The sequence below is a fragment of the Ruditapes philippinarum genome, unplaced genomic scaffold (genome assembly GCF_026571515.1).
Source record: "Ruditapes philippinarum isolate M1 unplaced genomic scaffold, ASM2657151v2 ctg1829_1_1_1_1, whole genome shotgun sequence".
Classification (NCBI taxonomy): Eukaryota; Metazoa; Mollusca; class Bivalvia; order Venerida; family Veneridae; genus Ruditapes; species Ruditapes philippinarum.
The window spans coordinates 50,732-74,095 of record NW_026855374.1 but is presented as its reverse complement, the minus strand read 5'-3'; the positions used below and the strand labels follow the sequence as shown (position 1 = coordinate 74,095).

Below are 23,364 nucleotides of genomic sequence, written 5' to 3'. Positions count from 1 at the left end.
TTCTCTGTAATTATCTAAGATGATTGGCACAAGTCCCATAACTCTGATTTGCTTTTTTTCATAATTATGCCCTTTTTCGACTTAGAAATTTCTTGGTTAAGTTTTTGTATGTAAGCGCTGGTATCTCCTTAACTACTGAAGGGAATGGATTGAAACTTCACACACTTGTTCTCTGTGATTATTTAAGATGATTGGCACAAGTCCCATAACTCTGATTTGCTTTTTTTCATATTATGCCCCTTTTTCGACTTAGAAATTCTTGGTTAAGTTTTTGTATGTAAGCTGGTATCTCCTTAACTACTGAAGGGAATGGATTGAAACTTCACACACTTGTTCTCTGTGATTATTTAAAGATGATTGGCACAAGTCCATAACTCTGGTTTTGCTCTTTTTTCATAATTATGCCCCTTTTTCGACTTAGAAATTCTTGGTTAAGTTTTTGTATGTAAGCTGGTATCTCCATAACTACTGAAGGGAATTGATTGAAACTTCACACACTTGTTTCTCTGTGATTATATAAGATGATTAGCACAAGTCCATAACTCTGATTTGCTTTTTTACATAATTATGCCCCTTTTTCGACTTAGAAATTCTTGGTTAAGTTTTTGCATGTAAGCTGGTATTCTTCCATAACTACTGAAGGGAATGGATTGAAACTTCACACACTTGTTCTCTGTGATTATCTAAGATGATTGGCAACAAGTCCCATAACTCTAATTTGCTTTTTAACATAATTATGCCCCTTTTTCGACTCATGAATCTTGGTTAAGTTTTTGCATGTAAGCTTGTATCTCCATAACTACTGAAGGGAATGTATTGAAACTTGAAGAGTTTGTACCTTTTCGGACAATTTTATGTATTCATATAGGTAAGCATTATTATACTCAATGAAACACCCTTGTGACAAATTTTTCGAATAGTCGAGCGTTACTGTCCTCCGACAGTTTTTGTTTAGTTTTATTGCGCTTTGGTTAATTTTCATACTTTTATAGTCCAGGCCATTTCTCCTAAACTATAAAGCTATGGACTTGAAACTTCATAGGATTATAATCTCATTCAGAAGAAGTGCAGTGCACAAGAACTGGTACTGTACACTTATTATTTTTTGAGTTATTGCCCTTTGTTAATTTTTATACTTTATTTTTGTCAGGGCCATTTCTCATAAATTATAAAAGCTATTGACTTGAAACTTCATAGGATAATAAATCTCATGCAGAAAAAGTGCAGTGCACAAAAACTGGTACTCTGCATTTCTTATTTTTAGCTCGACTATTCGATAAGAATAAGTAGAGCTATTGCAGTCACCCGAGCGTCGGCGTCGGCGTAACCACTTATGTTAAAGTTTTTGTAATAGTTCAAATATTTTCAAAGTCCATAGACATATGGCTTTAAAACTTTGCACACTTGTTCACCATCATGACCCCAACCTGTAGACAGGAGGAGGTAACTCTATCAAGCATTTTGACAGAATTATGCCCCTTTTTCGACTTAGAATTTACGTTAAAGTTTTTGTAATAGTTCAAATATTTTCAAAGTCCATTGACATATGGCTTTGAAACTTTACACACTTGTTCACCATCATGACCCCAACCTGTAAACAGGAGGAGGTAACTCTATCAAGCATTTTGACAGAATTATGCCCCTTTTTCGACTTAAAATTTACTTTAAAAGTTTTGATTTTAAAAATTTTTTCATAGTCCTTGCTATGGTTTTAAAAATTTGCACTTGTTCTAATCATGACCCCCCTTAAAACGGGAGGGGGAAACTCTATAAAGCTTTTTACAAAATTTCCCTTTTTAAATTAGGTTCGTTAAGTTTTTGAAATAGTTAAATTTTTTCAAAGTCTTTAAATATGGCTTTGAAATTGCACATTTGTTACATCATGACCCCCTGAAAACGGAGGAGGAAACTCTATCAAGTTTTTTTTTACTATAAAGCATAAAAAATAGTCGAGCGTTCCCGTCTCGACAGCTCTTGTTTGAGTTATTGCCCTTTTTTAAATTTTTTCTCTTTTTATTGCCGGGCCATTTTTTAAAACTTTAAAAGTATGGAGTTAAAATTATGGATAAAGATTTTATTGGAAAAAGTGCGTGAAAGAAGGTATCTGCACTTCTTCTATTTTTTGGAGGTATTGCCATTTGTCAATTTTTATACTTTATGTTTGTCTGGGCCATTTCTCCTTTATTGGATGATATATCTCATTGAGATGTAGTGTAGTGCACAAAAACTGGTACTCAATGACTTTTGAGTTATTGCCCTTTGTTAATTTTCTTACTTTATTTTTATCCCGGCCATTTCTCCTAAACTATAAAAGCTATGGACTTGAATATTCATAGAATGATAGATCTGATTAAGAAGTGCAGTGCACAAGAACCGTTACTCTGCACTTCTTATTTTTTTAGTTATTGCCCTTTAGCGGTGTTTATAAATAACCTATATAAGTGACTGCTATACTATTCACAAGGCGACACATCCGACTCGCGGTGTTTTAGTTTCATCTTCATAGGCCTATAGTTCAGCAGGTCTATGTACACTTAATTATTTTCATTCACAGGCTCACAACAAATGCTTTGCTTTGACATTTTGAAATACATTGATGAAAAAATTATTTTGCCATAAATTCTTTCACAATAATCTATGTTTGCTGTTGCTACTTTAAAAGTTTTGAAAATGCTGTTTCTAAATAAGTTTAATGTTTGTTTTGAGCTGAGATATTGAGATGTTTGTATTTTTTTGGGGATTATAAATTACAAGAGAACACAGTTTCAACTGGTGTTGTTGTATATTTTATTTAAAACACGCATAACAAAAAAAGAATAAACATTTAGAATCATTTATTCCAGTGTGTTTGTATAATTATTATATAAACTTTGTTTTGATATATCGTCAGTATTTACACTAATATATTCATAAAAAAATTTCTATCAATGACAGACTTATCTGTAGTATTTGCTTATAGGCATGCTCACCACTCACTGTATGAAGTGTATTTGAAATTAGAGTAAAAAAAATGTGTCTTAATGAAACTTATAATCTGAAATGGAGGTACTTAATTTTATTGTTTTCTTTTTTGGTCACTTCTCATGCTTCTCTAAGAACACATTTATTGTAGCTTGTGATACTTCACTTTCAGAAATTAATTGTTGTGATACTTTACTTTCAGAAATGGGAGTTATGCCTGAGATTGGGCGGGCTGTGGAAGAGATGGATTGGAGGTTTGTTCAGTCTATCAAGTTAACCAGTGTCAATAATCCATAAAATAAAATCTACGTATAGTGACCATAAAGCTCACTCTTCAGAATTTAGCATGACTTTGTAGCATAATTACCGGTACTTAATTGTAATGTGTTTTGTGGATTTTCAATGAATTATTTCCCTTTGTGAATTTGGTTAGATTTTGCATGGTTCTTATTTTACTAGCAAGCACTAAATAGTTCAGGGCACTTTTGCTGTCAAAGATTGAGCAAAGTCAAAACAAAGGGAAACAGTAACTTTTGGAAACCTCACTTTACAATTTAAGAAAAAACAAAAACATTTTCACTAAACAATTTGAAGAAAGAAAAAAAAACATCACAAAGAAACAAAGTCACTCAATAATTTGATAAAGAAACATGCATGCTCTTTTAAGTCAGACTATTATTTTAAAATAAAAGGAAAGCAATCAAAGTCACCTGGCCATCAATTTCGCTACTTTTGGAATTGTTACTTTTTAACCACCCCATGGCAATTTTTTTTTCACTAAACCTTTTGAGATATTGGTATAAAAAGCTCAGGTAGAATATGCCTGATAATATATCTCCATGGTAGCTGGTTGACAAATAAGGTACATGTATTTAATAAAAAGATTTTTTGGCGGCAAAAAGATCGCTTCTTGATCTTTTTTTAATAAAATGAACAATGTTGTCATTGAAATCATAGGCACATATAAAATTATACTAGGCAATCTTCAATATACATGTATATTCTAAAATGTTTATGCCTATAAATTATAAATAGCTTCCCATCAGTAATAAAGCTATGTATTCACCAGTGTAAGCTACATATAAGATTGTGTATAACAGTATTGTACATACTCTAGTATATGTTTGTATTTTATGTTTTTAGTTTGCCTACTGATGTACAGTCAGAAGCTATACCCATGATCCTTGGTGGTGGTGACGTACTTATGGTATGTTATTCTATCTTTGCCTATATCATAGATGATCAAAACATTGTCATCTTGTACATTTATGAACATACCAGTAAACTTTTATTCAAATCGTATATGAATGTTATGAGGTAAAGGTAAATGAGCTGTAAAAGACAAAAATAAGTTAAGCAAATGTTGTTGCATTGATTGTATTGGAGGTAGATAAAATACCATATGTAAACATGTTGATAATACTTTAAGGGTTGTATTTAAATACTTAATGTAATGCGTAGCTCCTAAAAAAATGTGTGTGTTTAATATGGCAATAAAATTTTCATTTATGAACACAAGATCTTCAACTTAAAAATAAATATTCTAGGTGGTCTAATGGTTAAGGTGTCTGCCTCTTAGTCCAGGGATCTTGGTATAGAGCCCTATTTGGGGTCACAACCATGTTTCCTCATATGACACCAGTACTGGTTAGTTCCAGGAAACAGGCTATAGAAGGGTTCTAATAAACAACAAAGTTTCTTTATTAACAAGCTTAAATAGATGTTAAAATCAGTGCCTTTTAGGGATTTCAGTGCCAGTCCCATTTACTAAAGGTATATATTTTTCTGAAAAATGTCTTGAAAAAAAAGTAAGCAAAAAAAAAAAAAAAAAAAAAAAAAGATTAAATAACAAAAAATGGGGAAAATCCCACCAGTTAAAAAAGATAGATTTCCCCTTCCACAACACATTTTCTCTTCTCCGTGGGCTCTGTCACATTTTCTCTGAAAGTAAATGAAAGAACTGTTCAACTAATGCTATGTATAAAAAATATGTTCTAATAACGTCATAATGATTATAACTTGTTTGTTTTTATCTTACTCTCTATAGGCTGCTGAGACAGGGAGTGGAAAAACTGGGGTAAATATTCTTGTTTCAATAAAGATTACCTGTAACTTTAATGATGTAGCACCAAATAGTGTTTTAATGTTTAGTAGCACGGTATTCAGTGGTGAACGTGAGTACTGGCCTCTTGTATGATACCTTCATGGTTATTGTTGAATAACTTATGAAGGACATCCATATTAGTATTTATATGTATATAGATGCATATGGTACTCTGTTTTAAGTAATTTCACTAAATAGTTTTATGCAAAATTTTATAATGGATTGATTTAAGTTTTAATAGGCATTTCAAATGTAGTTTCAAGGTGTACAATGTATTTGAAAAATGCCACCAGATCAGTATCACTGCCTCCAAAATACTTATGTTACTAAACAAAGTAATAAAATTGTGGGTCTATTATGGCAAGATCTAGGTCATTATGCAAGTAATGACTGCAAATCCTTAGTGTTTTTGGGCCTTTAGCACTCAAGTCATTATAAACGTTTTTATGCCATTAGCTCATTATGTTGACCAGCAACCAAATTTAATATTCACTTTTAAGTTAGATACATTTGTTTAACCAAAATGTAAGGATTAATACATGTCTTAGCATTGTTACAGTCCAAGACAAGATTTTGGATTTCATAAATGAAAGAAACAGATTTGATTTTTGCACTTAAATGGAGAAGCTAGTAAATTGTGTAGAGTCATGAAAGACTGCATTGACTGTCTACTTATAACCTTGCCCTGCTTTTACTGCCTCTTGTATTTAAATAGTTTATTTTCATGTCTTTTTTTCAGGCTTTCTGTCTACCAATTCTGCAGATTGTCTATGAAACTTTGAAGGATATTGAAGAAGGAAAAGGAAGCAAGGCTTTAGTAAAATCTAAAGGTAAACTTGTGTTTCATTTCTCTGTTAACACTTATTTAAAAAAGAAAAAGAAAAAAAAAAACACACACAAAAATTTCCCTTTTTTTCTTAATAGAAACTAGAAATTTAAGAGTATAGTTGTTATGCAAAGCAATTAATATTAATTTGTATTATTTGAAATTATAATTTGTTTAGGGTAGGACTTTGTTGATAGATTATATTGTTCAAAAGTAGCGGGGAAAATATTATATATTATAAAGATAGATTTCTTTTGTGTATTTCAGGTCACTCTCATTGGAAGATGAACATATATGATAGGGGAGATGCTATGGGTTTGTTGTTATTTTAGTATACTTCGTCATAATCAAATTGTAATGCCATAAAAAGGGCAGATAATCCTAAAATTATATTTTGCAGTGTTACATTTCTTTTTTGACCAATAGATTGTTTTGCCCTGGTCATCGTTTTTGTCCATTTTTCAGTTTATTTATTATTAAATTGTAATTTGCGTTTCAAAGGGCAGATAATCATATAATTAATTTTTCTTCAGTTATGGTCTTTTTTGGCCGGGTTGCACAGGTGCAAACCTGGGTTATAGTATGGTGAATGTTTGGCGGAGGGCGGGCAGGGAAAAACTTTTTGTAACAGTTTTCTCAGCAAATACTTATCACAGTCTTTTGATATTTGGCATACAGCATTGAAACATGGTCCCATATCGTGGGATTTGATTTCAAGTCTGTCACTCATCCACTTCTTGTTTACTGACTTAGTTAAATTTTCGACATAAATGGTCAATGGTAGGAAATTTTCGTAACAGTTTTCTCAGCAACTACTTATCACAGCCTTTTGATATTTGGCATACATCATTGACATGTGGTCCCATACTGTGGGATTTGATTTCAGGTCTGTCGCTCATCCAATTCCTGTTTACCGACTTAGTTACATTATTGGTCGACGGTAATTTTTTTTTGTAACATCACAGCATCATGATATTTGGTATACATATGCAACCTGGCCTTTTCTGTCTTTGACCCATTTTTCTCTTGAAATTTAATGGTCAACAGGTTGTTACAGGATTTTAGATATTTACATTAAAATCACTTTTAAAGGCAGGTAATGCTTCCTTGCTTTTTTGCAGAATTCTTCCCCCCTGAAAGTAAAAAGTAGACATGACCTTAACTGTATCTGCGTTACATATCACTCATAAAAAGGGCTTTTTCTTGTCCTAATTACTAAAAAAAGTTCATGAATTTTGTATTATTTCAGCCATTGACCCTGATGGTTTATTGTGTCAGAGTAGAGATATGCAGAAATGGCATGGTACTAGATCTAATAAGTCTGTCACAGGACAAGGTGGGTGTGATCTTAACTTTATGCTCTAAAACAAAGTGTTCAAATGTTTTCTTGCTGAATAAAGTAGAAATAGTAGAAAATTAAATATATTGATTAGTGATTTTGTAAATGTGTCAAACAGCAAGTTTACAGCTTTTAATGTATGTTAAACTAAATCTGTTGAACACTGCTGTCAGTAAAAAGCCTTGGTATTTAATTATTCTTTGTAGCGACTTTGTTTAAGTATTGTTGCCTGAACAGTAGACTTGTAGCTGATTTAATCACCATGGTTTTTACTCAGATCTCAAGGCGTGCCTGAAATTTTACACAGAGGGCACCTGAGATCTTCATCAATCAGTAAAACTTGAAAAGTCATCATATGATCCGTGTGTGTTTGTACAGTGTAAAACTCAACAAACGAAAATCACTGGGTTAAAATTGTGTTTTGGGTTATAATCTGTGTAATGTCATAAGGAGTTTCTATATTACATTTGAAGTGCTCGTGAAAATTCAATTGATGCATTGTTTAAAGTATGACTAGCAAGGATCTTTTGACTACTGCTTTGTGAATTGCATGACAAGGGAGACAATTCTGTACTGTTTCAATATTTAGGCATATTTCTGTTTATATGCCTTTGACTTTTGCTTGATTATTTTAAGAATGTACATAATGTTACCTGTTCATACAAATGATGCTAACAAGAGTATTGTCAACAAAATTATAGAAAACTCTATATTGGTTGTAAAAATCATGAATTTGTAGTATTTATAATTCACATTTCATGTGGACGATACTTTTTAGCTCGACTATACGAAGTATATGGAGAGCTGTCCTACTCGCCCCGGCGTCGGCGTCCGCGTCGGCGTCCAGATTTTAGATTAAAGTTTTGGTGCAGTAAAATATTTTTCACTATAACTTTGTCATTTCTTAAGGTATCAACTTCAAACTTCAAATATATGTTCCTTATCATCAACCACATCTTATGTGACAAGGTTCATAACTCTAGCATCAATATTTTCAGATTTATCTCCCCTTGAACTTAGAATTTTCCTTAAAAAATACTATTTTTTACTGATACTTCTTTATTTCTTAAGGGACCAACCTCATACTTCAAATATATGTACCTTATCATCATCCCCATCTTATGTGACAAAGTTAATAACTCTAGCACCAATATTTTCAGAATTATCTCCCTTGAACTTAGAATTTTCCTCAAAAATACTATTTCTTACTGTTTTCTTCTTAATTTTCTTAAGGGATCAACCTCATACTTCAAATATATTTACATTATCATCATCCCATCTTATGTGACAAGGTTCATAACTCTAGCACCAATATTTTCAGATTTATCTCCTTTGAACTTAGAATTTTCCATAAAAATATTATTTTTTTACTGTAACTTATTTATTTCTAAAGGGATCAACTTCATACTTCAAATATATTTACGTTATCATCATCAACATCTTATGTGAGAAGGTTCATAACTCTAGCACCAATATTGCAAGAATTATCTCCCCATAAACTTAGATTTATTTACTAGAAAAATGTTATTTTTTATATTAACTTTTTTTATTTTTAAAGGTAACTACCTCAAACTTCAAATACTTATTCCTTATCATCAATTACATGTACATTTTATGTGACAATGTTCATAACTCTTGAAGCAATATTTACAGATTTATCTCTCTTTGAACTTAGGATTTTCTTAAGAAATATAATAACTTCTTTATTTTTTAAGGTATCTACTTCAAACTTCAAATATATATTTCTTATCATTACACAAATGTTGTGTGGCAAGGTCCATAACTCTAGCATGCCTATTTCTAGAATTATTTCCCTTGATCTTGGAATTTATGTTAACAAATGTTATTTTTTTACTATAACTTAATACTTAATTATACATAATTGATTTTTCTTTCATAGTTTTGTCCTCCTTACTGCGTCCAGTATTTTATTAGTCGAGCTTCGCTGTCTCCTGTGACAGCTCTTGTTTATAATAATGTTTGTGTTATATAGGAAGATATTACTATGAGGCTACAGTGACAGATGAGGGTCTGTGTCGTGTAGGTTGGTCTACTGACAAGGCAGTGCTTGACCTCGGTACAGACAAGTTTGGTTTTGGCTTTGGAGGGACAGGCAAGAAATCCTGGGGCAAGCAGTTTGATTCTTATGGGGAGGTTGGTAACCAGATTATATTATAATGCATGTTAAAGAAAGCAACATGCCTCCAGATAAGTCAAAATATTTCAATTAAATCAAACTTGAAAAAAATGTACTTTAATGTAAGGAAAAGTAAAAAGTTTCAAGATTCAAGTAATGTTTTACATAGTATGTGCGATTAATGACTGATTTTTCAGTATTTAAAACTATATTTTAATGCAACGCAGTAAAGGCTATCTAATGTCTGGTATTTGGTCAGTGGAACACATGTTCAAACCTGGATTTTTTCCATGATACTTGGTTGAAAATGATATGTCTACCATTATTTGCCTACCTCAGCTGTTTGAAAATGATGAATATTTGGAATAAAACCAGAGAACTGGAACAGAATATTATAAAGATTTCTGTTCTGGTATATGATTGAAGTAGTGCTTTTGTTGACGTTTTTCTTAATATGTATTCATAGACAACTAAAAAGCTTTAAGTTGTAATTTTCAAGACCTAAAGACATTGATTAAAATAAAAAATACAGGTTTCAGCCAAATCTATTGAAATATTAAAAAAAGGTATTAACATTAAAAACTATGCATGTGAAATTTAGATTTCTGTATTTTGTTTGTTATATTTCAGCCATATGGAATGAATGACACTATTGGCTGTTACCTTGACCTCCAGAAAGGTGAGATTCGATGGTCAAAGAATGGTATCGACCTTGGCAAGGCTTATGATATACCTGGTCATCTAAGAAAGGAAAAATTCTTTGCTGCTGTTGTTCTTAAGGTATGATTAAGTTTTTAAACAATTTTGGTAAGGGGAGGAAATATTCTTGTTACATTGTACTTGATTGTTGACCTTAGAATGATTTTTAGTCTGATTTATAGCTCATCTGAACAAAAATTTCTCCAAGATGAGCTTTCAAGATGGCATTGTGTCTGTCATTCTCCATTATTTGAATTTTTTTTAAATGACATCTCTTCTAAATGACAAGGCTGATTTTGACCAAACTTCTAAAAAATGATTTATATAAATGGTTTCAGACCGATGCTATATAGGTCACAAGAGCATAAATGAAATATTTTAAAAACGTCCTCAAAATCTATAATGCCCAGAGCTTTAGTTAGAAGCATCACCTGGTGGTCATTACCAAAAGTTAAATAAATCATACCCTTGAGATCAAAGATTGGCCGGGCCCAGCGTCATTTAGTATATACAGACCTTTATAGGAAAATTCATATAAGTTTTCTGGTGTGAAACTTTAATGCCTACATGATGTCCAACAACTGTTGCTTCTAATGATATTTGTAATTTTACAGAATGCTGAGATGAGCTTTAACTTTGGTGATACACCATTCAAGTTTCCACCGGCTAAAGAATTCTCAGCTTTAGCTAAAGCACCAAAAGACTGTGTGTCGGAGTCAAAGATCGCAGGAGGCGGAGCTACAAGTTCTAAACCAGCCCCCAATGCTCCACAGGCCATTGTTATAGAACCATCCAGAGAACTTGCTGAGCAGGTAAAATATTCTATCTCCTTTTCTATAGCTAAGCAAACAATAAAGTTTTTTTACTGATATGTAATTATCATAATTATATATTAATATAGTATAGTTACATAGTTATAGAGATAACATTTATGTGTTTCTGATGAAGAGATACAAAATTTTGATAAAGAGTTACATATATTGGATCTATATATGATGTACAGAACACTATATAGGATATAGAGATTCAATTTAGAGATAATGCCATATTTATGCTGGTATACAATCTATAGGATGAAGGGATACAAAATATATGTATATATCATATATATTACCATATATGGAAGATTAAGGGATACTATTACATATAGGATATGGAGTTCTGGTACCCATATATGGATGGTATACCGTTCATAATAGACCTTATATCAACCTCAGGTGATATAACTTTTCTAAGGTCTGAAAAACTTTATAACCACTTGAACATAAGTCTGTAATTGTATGATATTGAGATTCTATTAAGGATAAAGGTATATCATAGTGTTATATATACAGATACCTACCATATGTTAGATATATACAGATAGTCATAAACCTGATTGGATGTCAGGAAACTGTTTAATAAGACATATAAATATATGAATATTTACAGACACTGTGCGATTAGTTAGAGCGGTATCATATAGGGGATACAGAGAAACTTAACTTTTCTTGTAGCTTCTAAAGAACTTATCTTTGTGTAGTAGAAAACTGTTAACCAGAGAAATGTATTACGTAATTTCTTGTCTGCTCTGAAATATTAAATCCAAGAAATCATAGAAGCTGATTAGTCTGATATATAACCAACACAGATATCTTTGTTGTATTACATTCCTGGTAGAAGAATTTTACATCATAATTAATCAGCCATAAGCTCGTTTCTATATGGGAGAAATTAGCCGAGGTGTTATATGTTATCAGCATGCATAAAAATAGATTTAATTAATGTCTGGAAATTTTACATCCTTGAATTAACTTTAAAAGGAAAATAAATTAAAAGACCCTCTATGACTTACCCATATGTGTGATAGAAATACTCTACATTGCTCTCTGTGACAAAGTGGTTAAGGTCACCTACTTCAAATCACTTGTCCCTCACCACTGTTGGTTTAAATTCTGTCAGGGACTCAATGGATTCTTTCATATGAGGAAGCTATCCAGCTTGCTTACTCATGATGCCTGTTTGATTCTACTTAGGCTGCCTGTTTGATACTACTCAGGGTACCTGTTTGATTCTACTCAAGGTGCCTGCTTGATTCTACTCAGGGTGCCTGTTTGATTCTACTCAAGATGCCTGCTTGATTCTACTAGGGGTGCCTGTTTGATTCCACTCAAGGTGCCTGCCTGATTCTACTCAGGGTGCCTGCTTGATTCTACTCAGGGTGCCTGTTTGATTCTACTCAAGGTGCCTGCCTGATTCTACTCAGGGTGCCTGCTTGATTCTACTCAGGGTGCCTGTTTGATTCTACTCTGGGTGCCTGCTTGATTCTACTCAGGGTGCCTGCTTATGCCTGAAATACTGCACCAAGGGCACCTGAGGTCTTCCTCCTCCAGTAGCTTAAAGACACCGTAGCAGTGTCATTGTGACATATTGTCCAATGAACAAAAACAAACTGTTACGTTAACTTTAGTATTAGTTAGTATATATGAGCTGCGTCATGACAAAACCAACATAATGGGTTTGCGACCAGCATGGATCCAGACCAGCCTGCGCATCTACGCAGTCTGATCAGAATCCATGCTGTTCGCTATCAGTTTTTCTAACTATAATAGAGTTGGTAAGCGAACAGCATGGATCCTGATCAGACTGCGCGGATGCGCAGGCTGGTCTGGATCCATGCTGGTTGCAAACCCATTATGTTGGTTTTGTCATGACGCGGCTCATCTAAAAGCTACTTGTTCTCCTTGTACATAGTATCCAAAATTGATTAGGTCGAATACTGTACTACTTTAATATGCTTGGAATAATCAACGATTAAGATGTTGTTAGATGTTGGATGATTTAGTACGTTAGAAGTAGTCCCTTTATACTCAAACACTTCCTTGCATAGATCACAAGTAGAACAAGTAAAAGTAATTCCGAACATGGGACGGCATTGCGATATATTGACTTTTGATTTTTTTCAACAGAGAGAAAGATACATCCAAAATCATCCATTTCAAATATCTTTAAAGTTACATTAAATAAACATGTTACAATATTTTTGCCGTCGGCCTAAAAACCAAGCATTCTACAGTTTCATTAACCTTTTTAACAGTATCGTTGTAAATCTCATCAAATATTGTTCATAAATTAGGATTTTAAATGGAAAACCCCACGGTAACACTAAAGTTCGTATACGAATTTTAACATGCAAATGAAGACTATAATCAGCTTGTGTATGCGCTACGTCACAGTGTTATAGTTGCTATCCGGAACACAGCAAATATAAGATTTTCTTGTGCAAACACACTTTTACCGTTTGAGCTTCACGGTGCACTAGGCCTGTGGCTCAGAAAAAATAATCATCTCATAAAAAAGATTAAATTTGTATGAAAATATCCGTTAAAATGCGGAAATATACCGTTAGATAAGGACTGCTACTTTTAGTCATGTTTGTTGATTTAATATTGATGTACGGATGATCTGAAGGCGGAGTTTTTCATGCAAACAGAAATTGTACTTCTGAATTTGCCACAATGAGGTTGCCCATTTGTATGCTCATTAATCTCATTTTGGATGTCTGGACACCAAAATAAGATCTGGAGTCGATATGAAACCCAATTTATTAATGAAATGTCGCTATTTCTTTTTTTATGAAATTTATTTAATGTAACTTTAAAACAATGTTTGCAAAAAGTCATCTGTTCAGAGTAGAGCTTTAAATTTTCATTGGGTGAAATTAAGTTAATTTTAGAGTGAGGAATATAGATTGTTTGTTCTGGTATGATTACTATGTGCCGTTTTAGTGTTCTTCACAAAATTAAGACAATAATCAATTGTTTGGAAAGGTTTGAACACAGAAAACTATAAAGTAAGATAATTATAAACCATTACACAGGTAAATTACAAACTGTGAAATGGATGCTCTTTCGATAAAATATACCCCAAACTTTTCACAGTTAATTGGCGATAATTGTATATAAACTGACCTGGTCAAGTGAAGATCAAAGGTGTAATTTACTATCTTGAAATTTGAAAGTAATAAAAAAGTATTTCTTAAAAAAAAAAAAAGTTTTTTTTTTTTTTTTTTTTTTATTAATACTCGTTTTTCAGTGTTTGAAGTCAGTAGTGATTCGAATATAATTCCCAATATTTTTGGACTTTACTATTTTCAATTGTTAAAAGCTCTTAATTCAGATATTTTTTCAGAATTTTTATATTTAGAACATTACTTTCATTTTAAGTAGGAATACAAAATAAAATGAGGCTATCTTGATGGGTCTTTAAAAAATATTCAGGAATTAAAGTGAATGGCTGATTATGGGACGCAGCTGTTTGTCTGTAAATTGTAATTAATCCTGATGCAAGAGATACATAAATCAAGCATCTTTGCATGTGTTGATTACAGATTTCTCCCTTGGAAATGTTCTGTACTATTAACCAATTTTATGTAGTGTTTTTTGTTGTTTTTTTGTTTGAGAGAGATTTTGAGAGAGAAGTTGCAGAGATTTTTTTTAACTAGGATATAAGGCTGTTATTAGAAATACATGTAATACACAATAAAAGACATAAGATTCTGTCAATACTTGAACTTAAAATCCTGCAGTTCATCATTCAGATTAGAAAGCTTTATGTGCTGGATAATTGACACATAGCCTAACCTTTTTGTTCTCTTCAAAAGTTTTATTAATTATGCCCCTCATCATTTTTGGGTAAATTAATTTCAAGTAAACTTAAATTTTTTTAAAGCTATGACTTTCATTTTAAGATTGCATTGGCATTTGAAAAACCTTTAATTGTATGTCAATTAACTGACTGCCATACTTTTTGATAATTTTTTTTATCTTTGAATCTTAAATTTTCATTATTTTCAGACTCTTGTACAAATTCAGAAGTTCAAGACCCACCTATCTAACCCAACTCCAAGAGAGCTGTTGATTGTGGGAGGAGTCAATGTCAAGGACCAGGTTGATGTTTTGTCTAAAGGGGTAAGACTACTTTTATTATATCTTTAATTTTACAGGAAGTCAAAGTTATAACAGATGGACTTCATCTGAAAAAAACAAAAACAAAAACATTTCAACCTTTGCTGTAAATGGAAAATATCAAGAGTTGTTACTGACAAAATAAGTTAAGAAAAAAAGACATTTCTCATGGGGGACATTTCCTTATTATGTTCCTAGAAGGGCAGATAAAAAAAGTGGTTGATGTTGAGTAAATTGTGCTCAGTTGATGGTGTTATTAACATGAAGAAATAACAGGAATGGAATTACACATTTTGTCAGTTTAATGTAAATGTCAGTCAGATAGCGTTACAATAATGTTTGTGTCTTGTTTTGGCAGTGACTGCATATTTAAGTTATGCCTAGAGGTGGAATTAAATACATTAACATGCCTTTTTGCTAGAGCCTTGCAGAGCACCATTGAATTTTAATAGGACTATAAAATTTGTGGTCTTAAATAAAAAAAAAATCTGTACAATTTCAATTCTATTTTTGGCCAAAAATTAAGGACAGTGGGTGTAAGAAATAAAAAAAAATCAACTAACAGGGGCCTTATGTAACTTATATGCCCACACTTTGTAGCAGGGAATATAAATTTACTATTGTCTGATTGTTCTTCTGGCTGTCTGTCCAAATAGACTGCCAAAATAGTGAAATATTGGGTGCATCCATGTCCTAGGGACACATTTCTAGTTCATTAACATTTATATGTTATAATTTATACTTTATATCATGTTCAAATTTCTTTTACTGGAGAACTTTTAAATTATTAAAGATTCATAGCTGAGTAAAAAAGATCATTATTTCTATCCTTAATAGCAAAATTCAACAAATTTTTTAAAAATGAAAATTGACTTTTTAAATTTCGTAAATTAATAAAATTTTAACCAAAAATTTTTGGTTTGATTATAGTTTTTCTATACTCTTTTAGCTCACATGCTTTTCTGTTAAAAGTGCATTACTTAATTTTTGATAAAAATGAGAAAAAAACATGACTTTTAAAAGATTTTAAATTTTCTCAGGGGGGGGGAAAATGGTTTTTTTGGGGGCGGTTTAAATTTTGTTCCCGGAAAAACCTTTCCTAATTTTTTTCCAAAAAAGACTTTTCAGTGCGAAATATCATTTTGCTATTCATTAATAGATGGGGGGCCTCTGAATTTTTAATATTTAACCTGCAATTAATTTTTTTAAACCCAAGTTTCAAAATGAAGCTTTTAGATTGGTGAATGGATAATTTCTTCTTGCTACATTTCTTATGGGATTTCATTCAAACATTCACAGAAATTGATATTCATCAAGTACCCTTACAGTCATTTTGTCAGGGGTTTGTCATATTTTTGGCAGAGTTATAGCCTTTTGTTCTTTGATTGAATTATTTCCATTTGCAAAAGAATTAACAAAAAAACTTTTTATTTTTCATCTGCTTTTAAAAAAAATTCTTTTTTTTTCCGGTTTTTCCTTTTAAGTAACTTAAACCCTGAAGGTTTAGTTCAGTAATGTGCTCGGGAAACTGCTTTTTTTAAGGGGCAAAGTCAAGTAAGATAAGTCACACTGCGTATACTATCCTTATGCTAAAAGTGGTTAAAAACAAAACCCTACTTAAAAATTAGAAAATGTCGAAAGGATAAACGATATAATCTTCAAATGACATATTCTTGAGTGCCATTTGATTTTAGAAATTGACACATCAAGATTTTGATAAAGGGCAACGTGGGGGATAATTTAAAAATATAAGCTCGAACAAGCATCCAAAGCAAAAAATATCCAGTCAAAAGAATTAATTTTTTTTTCAGTATGAAACCGTTATTATAAAAAATTAGGCAACCGAAATGTTATTTTATTATTATATTTTAAAATGATTGTATATGTCAAGGGGGAGGAAAAAAATACAGCTTTACTAGAAATAAAAAAGGACCCTCAAAATGAACCGCGGCTAAATTTTCTGGTTATCTGGTCACGTTACACATCTTCTACCCTACTTAGTTAAAAGTTCTAAAATGTTACATACTCCCATGCTTTCTATTTGAATTGGTCCTTGAAATTGTCAGGGTTACAGGACAATGTGAATTAAACTATGAGCAATATGCATTCACATGTCCCAGGTTGGGCGCCAAATGTCACAAGGTAAGAAAAACGGGCAGCTTGACCAGTACTCAAACCGGGGATCCTCGGAAGTACCGTTATGCAGCTTTACCGACTGTGCTATCTGGCCCTTTACAATCTTCTCTACTACATATTAAACAGTTCTAAACTGTGACATATATGACATTTAACCCATTACTTCATGAGCATTTTTTCCATCATAAATTGATTTCCAAAGTGCTGCAAACTTCTAAATGGATTGAGAATAGAGTCAAATGCTTTTCAGCGTTGGTTACACGTTACCTATGATCAATCTGAGCTCAATTTATAGCCTTCACAAAATCCAAAATTTTTTTTGCGATGAAGGGGACCCCCCCCCCTTTAAACCCCCCAACAGAAAGGGGGGACATCCCCTTTGGCAAACCCCCTGAGATCTTTTTTGGGGGGGCCCCCGAAAAAAAAGGCCTTTTTTTAAAAACTTTTTCAAAAAAAAACAAGGGTTTGGGGGGCCTAAAAAGGCATTTTTTACCATTTTTAGACCCAAAAAAAAGGGGGGGGGGGTGAAAAAACGTTTAAAAGGGGTGTATAAAGTAATGGGTTTTAAAATTTTTTTTGTTTTAAGTTCACATCATCCTTTGCATTTTCCAATGAGTATAGGGGGTTTATTAACCTATACAAAAAATCAGAAGTAAATTTTTATTAATTTTTCCCTTCGAAAAAATTGAGAAAAAACCTGTATTTGGTTTATTATTTCAAACAATTTTTGTTCTTTATGATTTAGAAACAGAAGTTAACATTTTGCAAAATTTGGTAGTTTTATTGCGATTGCAAAAATTGTGATAGTGTATAAACTTGTTAAAACTGTATTGTAAGTGATAGTAGAAGTCACTGTCAACTTAAACATTATCTTTTGAGGAGATATTTTGCCAAATTCTCATTGAGCTTAAAGAATGCTGAGCAAACATGATTATTTTTCACAAAGTTCAACTTTGGTCATTCACTTGTTAAATGGGAAAGTGTATATTAATATCAAATAGCAGGATGTTGATTTTGTCTGACATCTTCATATTTCAACAGTCCAATTTAATGTTTATACAGAACAAAATCTTTCTTTGGTCTGTTAATGAGATTTTACACTACTTGATTGTAACAATATATGTGTTAAACTGTTGTGAAGGAAATTACCTATAAATAGTTTTTCATTACAGTGCATTCAAGTATTGATACCTTTTGTGATAGCAAATTTAGCTGCAATTGATCTGAATCATAAAATTCCCACTTCATAAAATTTGAAAAATGTGTGTGTTATGTGGAATGAAAATTTTCTGTCATTCCCCACTATTAAACTCCAACCACATCTTTGTACAATTGTTAATAAATTGGGAGATGAATATTTATACAGATTGAACTTATTAATGGACAAATAAATAAACCTTTGTCTTGAACTTATTAATGGACAGATAACATTAGTTTTTTTATTACCTTTTTTCTCTTCTTTGTCAGACAATGCTAAACATTGTTATATATCCCTCATCTTATAGGCATGCCTTTGGAATATTCTCATTCTAATAATTCATGGCATTTGGTTTATAATCCTCATTCTATAGACTTGACCTTTGGTAATAATCCTTTCTATATTCATGACCTTGAATATCCTCATTCAATATTCATGAACCTTTGGTATATCCTCATTCTATATTTCATGGCCTTTGGTATATCCCATTCTATAGACTTGACCTTTGTAATCCTCAATTCTATATTCATGACATGGTATTCCCTCATTATATTTATGACTTTTGGTAACATACCTCCTCAATTCTATATTCATGACCTTTGGTATATCCTCATTCCTTAGGCATGATCTTTGGTATATCCTCATTCCTTAGGCATGATCTTTGGTATATCCTCATTCTTTAAGCATTGCCTTTGGTATATTCTCATTTAATAGGCATGGCCTTTGGTATATCTTCATTCTTTAGGCATTGCCTTTGGTATATTCTTATTCTATAGGGCATGACCTTTGGTATATCCTCATTCTATAGGCATGACCTTTGGTATATCCTCATTCTATAGTGCATGACCTTTGGTATATCCTCATTCTATAGGCATGGCCTTTGGTATGTCCTCGTTCTTTAGGCATTGCCTTTGGTATATCCTCTTTCAAATTTTTATTGGACATGGTCCTCTTGACAGGGCTTATTGAAATGAGATCTTGACTCCTGTCAAGATGAATATATTCTAATACAATAACTATTATATTATTTCACAGTGTTTTGTCACAACATCAGTGGTTTCATAATTGACAGATTCTCTGACACTGAAGCCATATCAACTAGAGATTTTTTTCTGAATATTTTCTTATCAACTGCTATTTATAAACATATATATTTCCTGTTTCATGTTATTCATGGCAACATTTAAATTAGAAAAACATATACAGTCCACTCTGGATATAACAAGATGATTGGGACTATGATAATGTTATATCATTGTAAACAGGACAACAAATAATGGTGTCTTGTTGTAACTAGGGGAACTTAAGGAACTCCTACATTGTATCAGGCTACTTTTTAGCTCACCTGAGCTTGCTCAGGGTGAGCTTTTAGGATCGATGAATGTCCGTCGTCCGTCGTCCGTCCGGCCGTCCACAATTGCTTGTGAACACTCTAGCGGTCGCATTTTTGCCTCAATCATCATCAAACTTGGTCAGGATGCTTATCTAGTTGAAAGCTCAGATGAGTTCGAACATGGGTCATCTCAGATGAAAAACTAGGTCACAAGAGCTAAAAATAGAAAAACCTTGTGAACACTCTAGAGGTCACATTTTTGACCCAATCTTCATCAAACTTGGTCAGGATGTTTGTCTAGGTGATAGCTCGGATGAGTTCGAACATGGGTCATCTCGGATGAAAAAGTAGGTCACAGGAGCTATAAATAGAAAAACCTTGTGAACACTCTAGTGGTCACATTTTTGAACCAATCATCATCAAACTTGGTCAGAATGCTTGTCTAGTCAATTGCTTGGATGAGTTCGAACATGGGTCATCTCTGATGAAAAAGTAGGTCACAGGAGCTAAAAATAGAAAAACCTTGTGACCACTCTAGTGGTCACATTTTTGACCCAATCATCATCAAACTTTGTCAGGATGCTTGTTTAGATAATAGCTCGGATGAGTTCGAATATGGGTCATCTCGGATGAAAAACTAGGTCACCGGAGCTATAAATAGAAAAACCTTGTTAACACTCTAGCGGTCACATTTTTGCATCAATCATCATCAAACTTGGTCAGGATGCTTATCTAGTTGATAGCTTGGATGAGTTCGAACATGGGTCATCTCGGATGAAAAAGTAGGTCACCGGAGCTAAAAATATAGAAAAACCTTGTTAACACTTTAGCGGTCACATTTTTGCATCAATCATCATCAAACTTGATCAAGATGCTTGTCTAGGTAATAACTCGGATGAGTTCGAACATGGGTCATCTCGGATGAAAAACTATGTCACAGGAGCTAAAAATAGAAAAACCTTGTTAACACTCTAGTGGTCACAATTTTGACTCAATTGTCATCAAACTTGGTCAGGAAACTTGTCTAGGTCATTGCTGGGAAAAAATCGAACATGGGACATCTCGGATGAAAAACTAGGTCACAGGAGCTAAAAATAGAAAAATCTTGTTAACACTCTAGTGGCTACTGTTGTGATCCAAATATTCTGTTAATTGGTCTGAAAGTTTGTTTTGATGATTTCTAAGTCAAGATCGAACATGGGTCATCTTGGATGAAAAAACTAGGTCACACCGCCCAAATATGGAAAAACCTTGTTAACATTCTAGTGGTCACATTTTCGACTCCATTATCATCAAACTTGGTCAGAATGCTTGTCTAGGTAATTGCTTGGATGAGTTCGAAATCGCATGTGAAACTAGGTCACCGGAGCTAAAAATAGAAAAATCTTGTTAACACTCTAGTTGCTACTGTTTTGATCCAAGTATCCTGGAAATTGGTCTGAAAGTTTGTTTTGATGATTTCTAGGTCAGGTTTGAATATGTGTCACCTGGGTTAAAAAACTAGTCGCACTGCTCAAATATGGATAATCCTTGTTAACACTGTAGTGGTCCACAATTTGACTCACCCTTTTGACCTCACCTTGTCATGAGATAATTCAGGCTGAGGTCAGAAATGCTTTGTTTTCCTACTGTTAAGTAATCAAGTTTGGATACTTAATGAGTTTCTCTTGATAATCAGCCTGAGTGCAGATCTTCGAGGGCTTCATTAAATTGACATCAAGAGTGGCCTACATGATGCTGACATGGGCTGAACTGTTGTCAATTGCTTAAAATAATCTTGTTTTAAAATGGTATAAAAGGAAAGAAAAATAAATGGGAAATGAACTGCACTCAGGAGAATGTATGTTACATGTGGTAGCTTGTTTAAACCGATCTCAATATAAGTGGAGTAGAGTGTAAAATTTCATACATATATATGGAAATAGATATGAGGGAAAAGACCTTTGATATTTCAGTAACAATAGACATGCTAAATATGTTTCATCTAAAATGTTTGTAATTGTCTACATAAATAACCAAAGGTATTTAAAACATTATGAACTTTAACTAAATCAAAACTAAATGAATATGAGCACTTAAAATAAAGGCAGATTTACAGATGTAAGCTTGTATCTGAAAAAATATTACAAAATAAGATCATGTTTCGCTTCATCAACGTCATATTATTTTATCCTATGTAGTTTCTTTTTTATCCCATTGTACCAAGTTTTCGTCTTTTTTTTTTTTTTTTTTTTTTAGATCAATTAAGAAATAAAATGTTTCCTTTGCATCCATAAATCAATAAAAAAGGTGGATATAATTATAGTTCCCATATTCTAAAAAAAAAATACCATTGATTTTTCAATTCTCTTAAAAAGAGAGAGAGCTTATAATCTTGATAATTTCTTGCTGACAGAGTAAATTCATGTTAACATCATTAACTTTAATTAGATACTTGCTCTACTTGTCAAGTCAACATGCAAGTTCACCATCCTAAGATACTTCATCATTTGTAACTAGGGAAAAATTGAAAATAAAATAAAAGTTTCCCAGCAGAGTTAGAGAAATCTGTTCCATTAAATATGCAGTTTAAAATATTTATTTGCAGAGAAAAATCTAATTTTTTTTGGTGACAATAGTCATGTTTGTACACTGTCCCAGTTATTGATTTCATGATCTGCAGGCTTCCTCAGTAATCCATGCGACTCCTTTTATGTATACACTTCTTTCGCACAGCAAAATCAGTACACATGGGTTCCGGCGATGGTCTGCAGGATGATTTAGAAAGACTGTGAATGACTTTTCATGATACATTTATTATTATGGTATCTGTTAATGGTACATACACTTTTGTCATATTAGTAAACTATCCAGCTGGTTTAAAGAAGGTTGGTGGTTTTTCCAAGATGCCTGATTTTGTGTGAAATAATCTACTAGGGAAATGGGAGAATTAGGATAGAAGTTACCATATGACCTTAACAGTGTCATTTTAAACCTGAAAAAAAAATCAACACCTAAATTTATGAAAATAGCATTTTTATGGCAATTAAAAAATGTTATCAGAAGAAGAATGCTGTAAAAATTTACGGGTAAATAAATCAGTTATTCCATGAATACTTTTCTTAATCAAATCAAGGTATACATCAAGAACAACATTTTATTTGTTTTGTTTTAAGCCACAAAAACACTATAAATTCTGTCACAGCAGTCAGGTCAAGCAGAGTACAGAATAAGTCATGTAATTGTTGGAAGTAGTATATTTGACCCTTGAAAGGGTCATATCATTTATGAATATTATAAAAATGTTTATATTAGTGTTGATACTTTACACTTTAAGTTTGCACGATTTCTTTATCTGATGTAATAGTAACTAGATACAATCAAACCTGCATTAAAGACAACCTCTGAAAACAAAGTAACCTGCAAATAAAGCCTGCTTGTATATAAAGGACATTTTCAGTCTCTCCCTTTGCTGACCTCTATTCACAGGTTTGACTGTAGTATCAAATCATTGTCTATATAGCATGATATGTCATTAAAGGAACAATATAATGTTGAGTATTTACTGTTGGAGATGAGATCATTGTCCCTATAAACTGTAAGGTTTTCCACTTGAGAGAAACTACAATCACGTTCACTTGTTCAATCTGAAAATCTTTGCAATACAACTTGCAATTTAGGCATAAACCATTATATAATATTCCTT

General features: G+C 32.5%; 1 protein-coding gene across 1 annotated transcript in view; it reads left to right on the top strand.

Annotated features, from left to right (window-relative positions):
• The window catches only part of LOC132743099 (ATP-dependent RNA helicase DDX1-like), a 41,822-nt gene that overhangs the window by 2,975 nt on the left and 15,483 nt on the right, over positions 1–23,364 (top strand). Inside the window, exons 2-11 of the mRNA XM_060731610.1 lie at positions 3,164–3,215; positions 4,105–4,168; positions 5,009–5,038; positions 5,805–5,895; positions 6,159–6,206; positions 7,141–7,227; positions 9,224–9,384; positions 9,998–10,147; positions 10,681–10,878; positions 14,902–15,015. Of these exons, the coding sequence (XP_060587593.1) occupies positions 3,164–3,215; positions 4,105–4,168; positions 5,009–5,038; positions 5,805–5,895; positions 6,159–6,206; positions 7,141–7,227; positions 9,224–9,384; positions 9,998–10,147; positions 10,681–10,878; positions 14,902–15,015 (995 nt within the window). The remainder of the gene's footprint in view (positions 1–3,163; positions 3,216–4,104; positions 4,169–5,008; positions 5,039–5,804; positions 5,896–6,158; positions 6,207–7,140; positions 7,228–9,223; positions 9,385–9,997; positions 10,148–10,680; positions 10,879–14,901; positions 15,016–23,364) is intronic.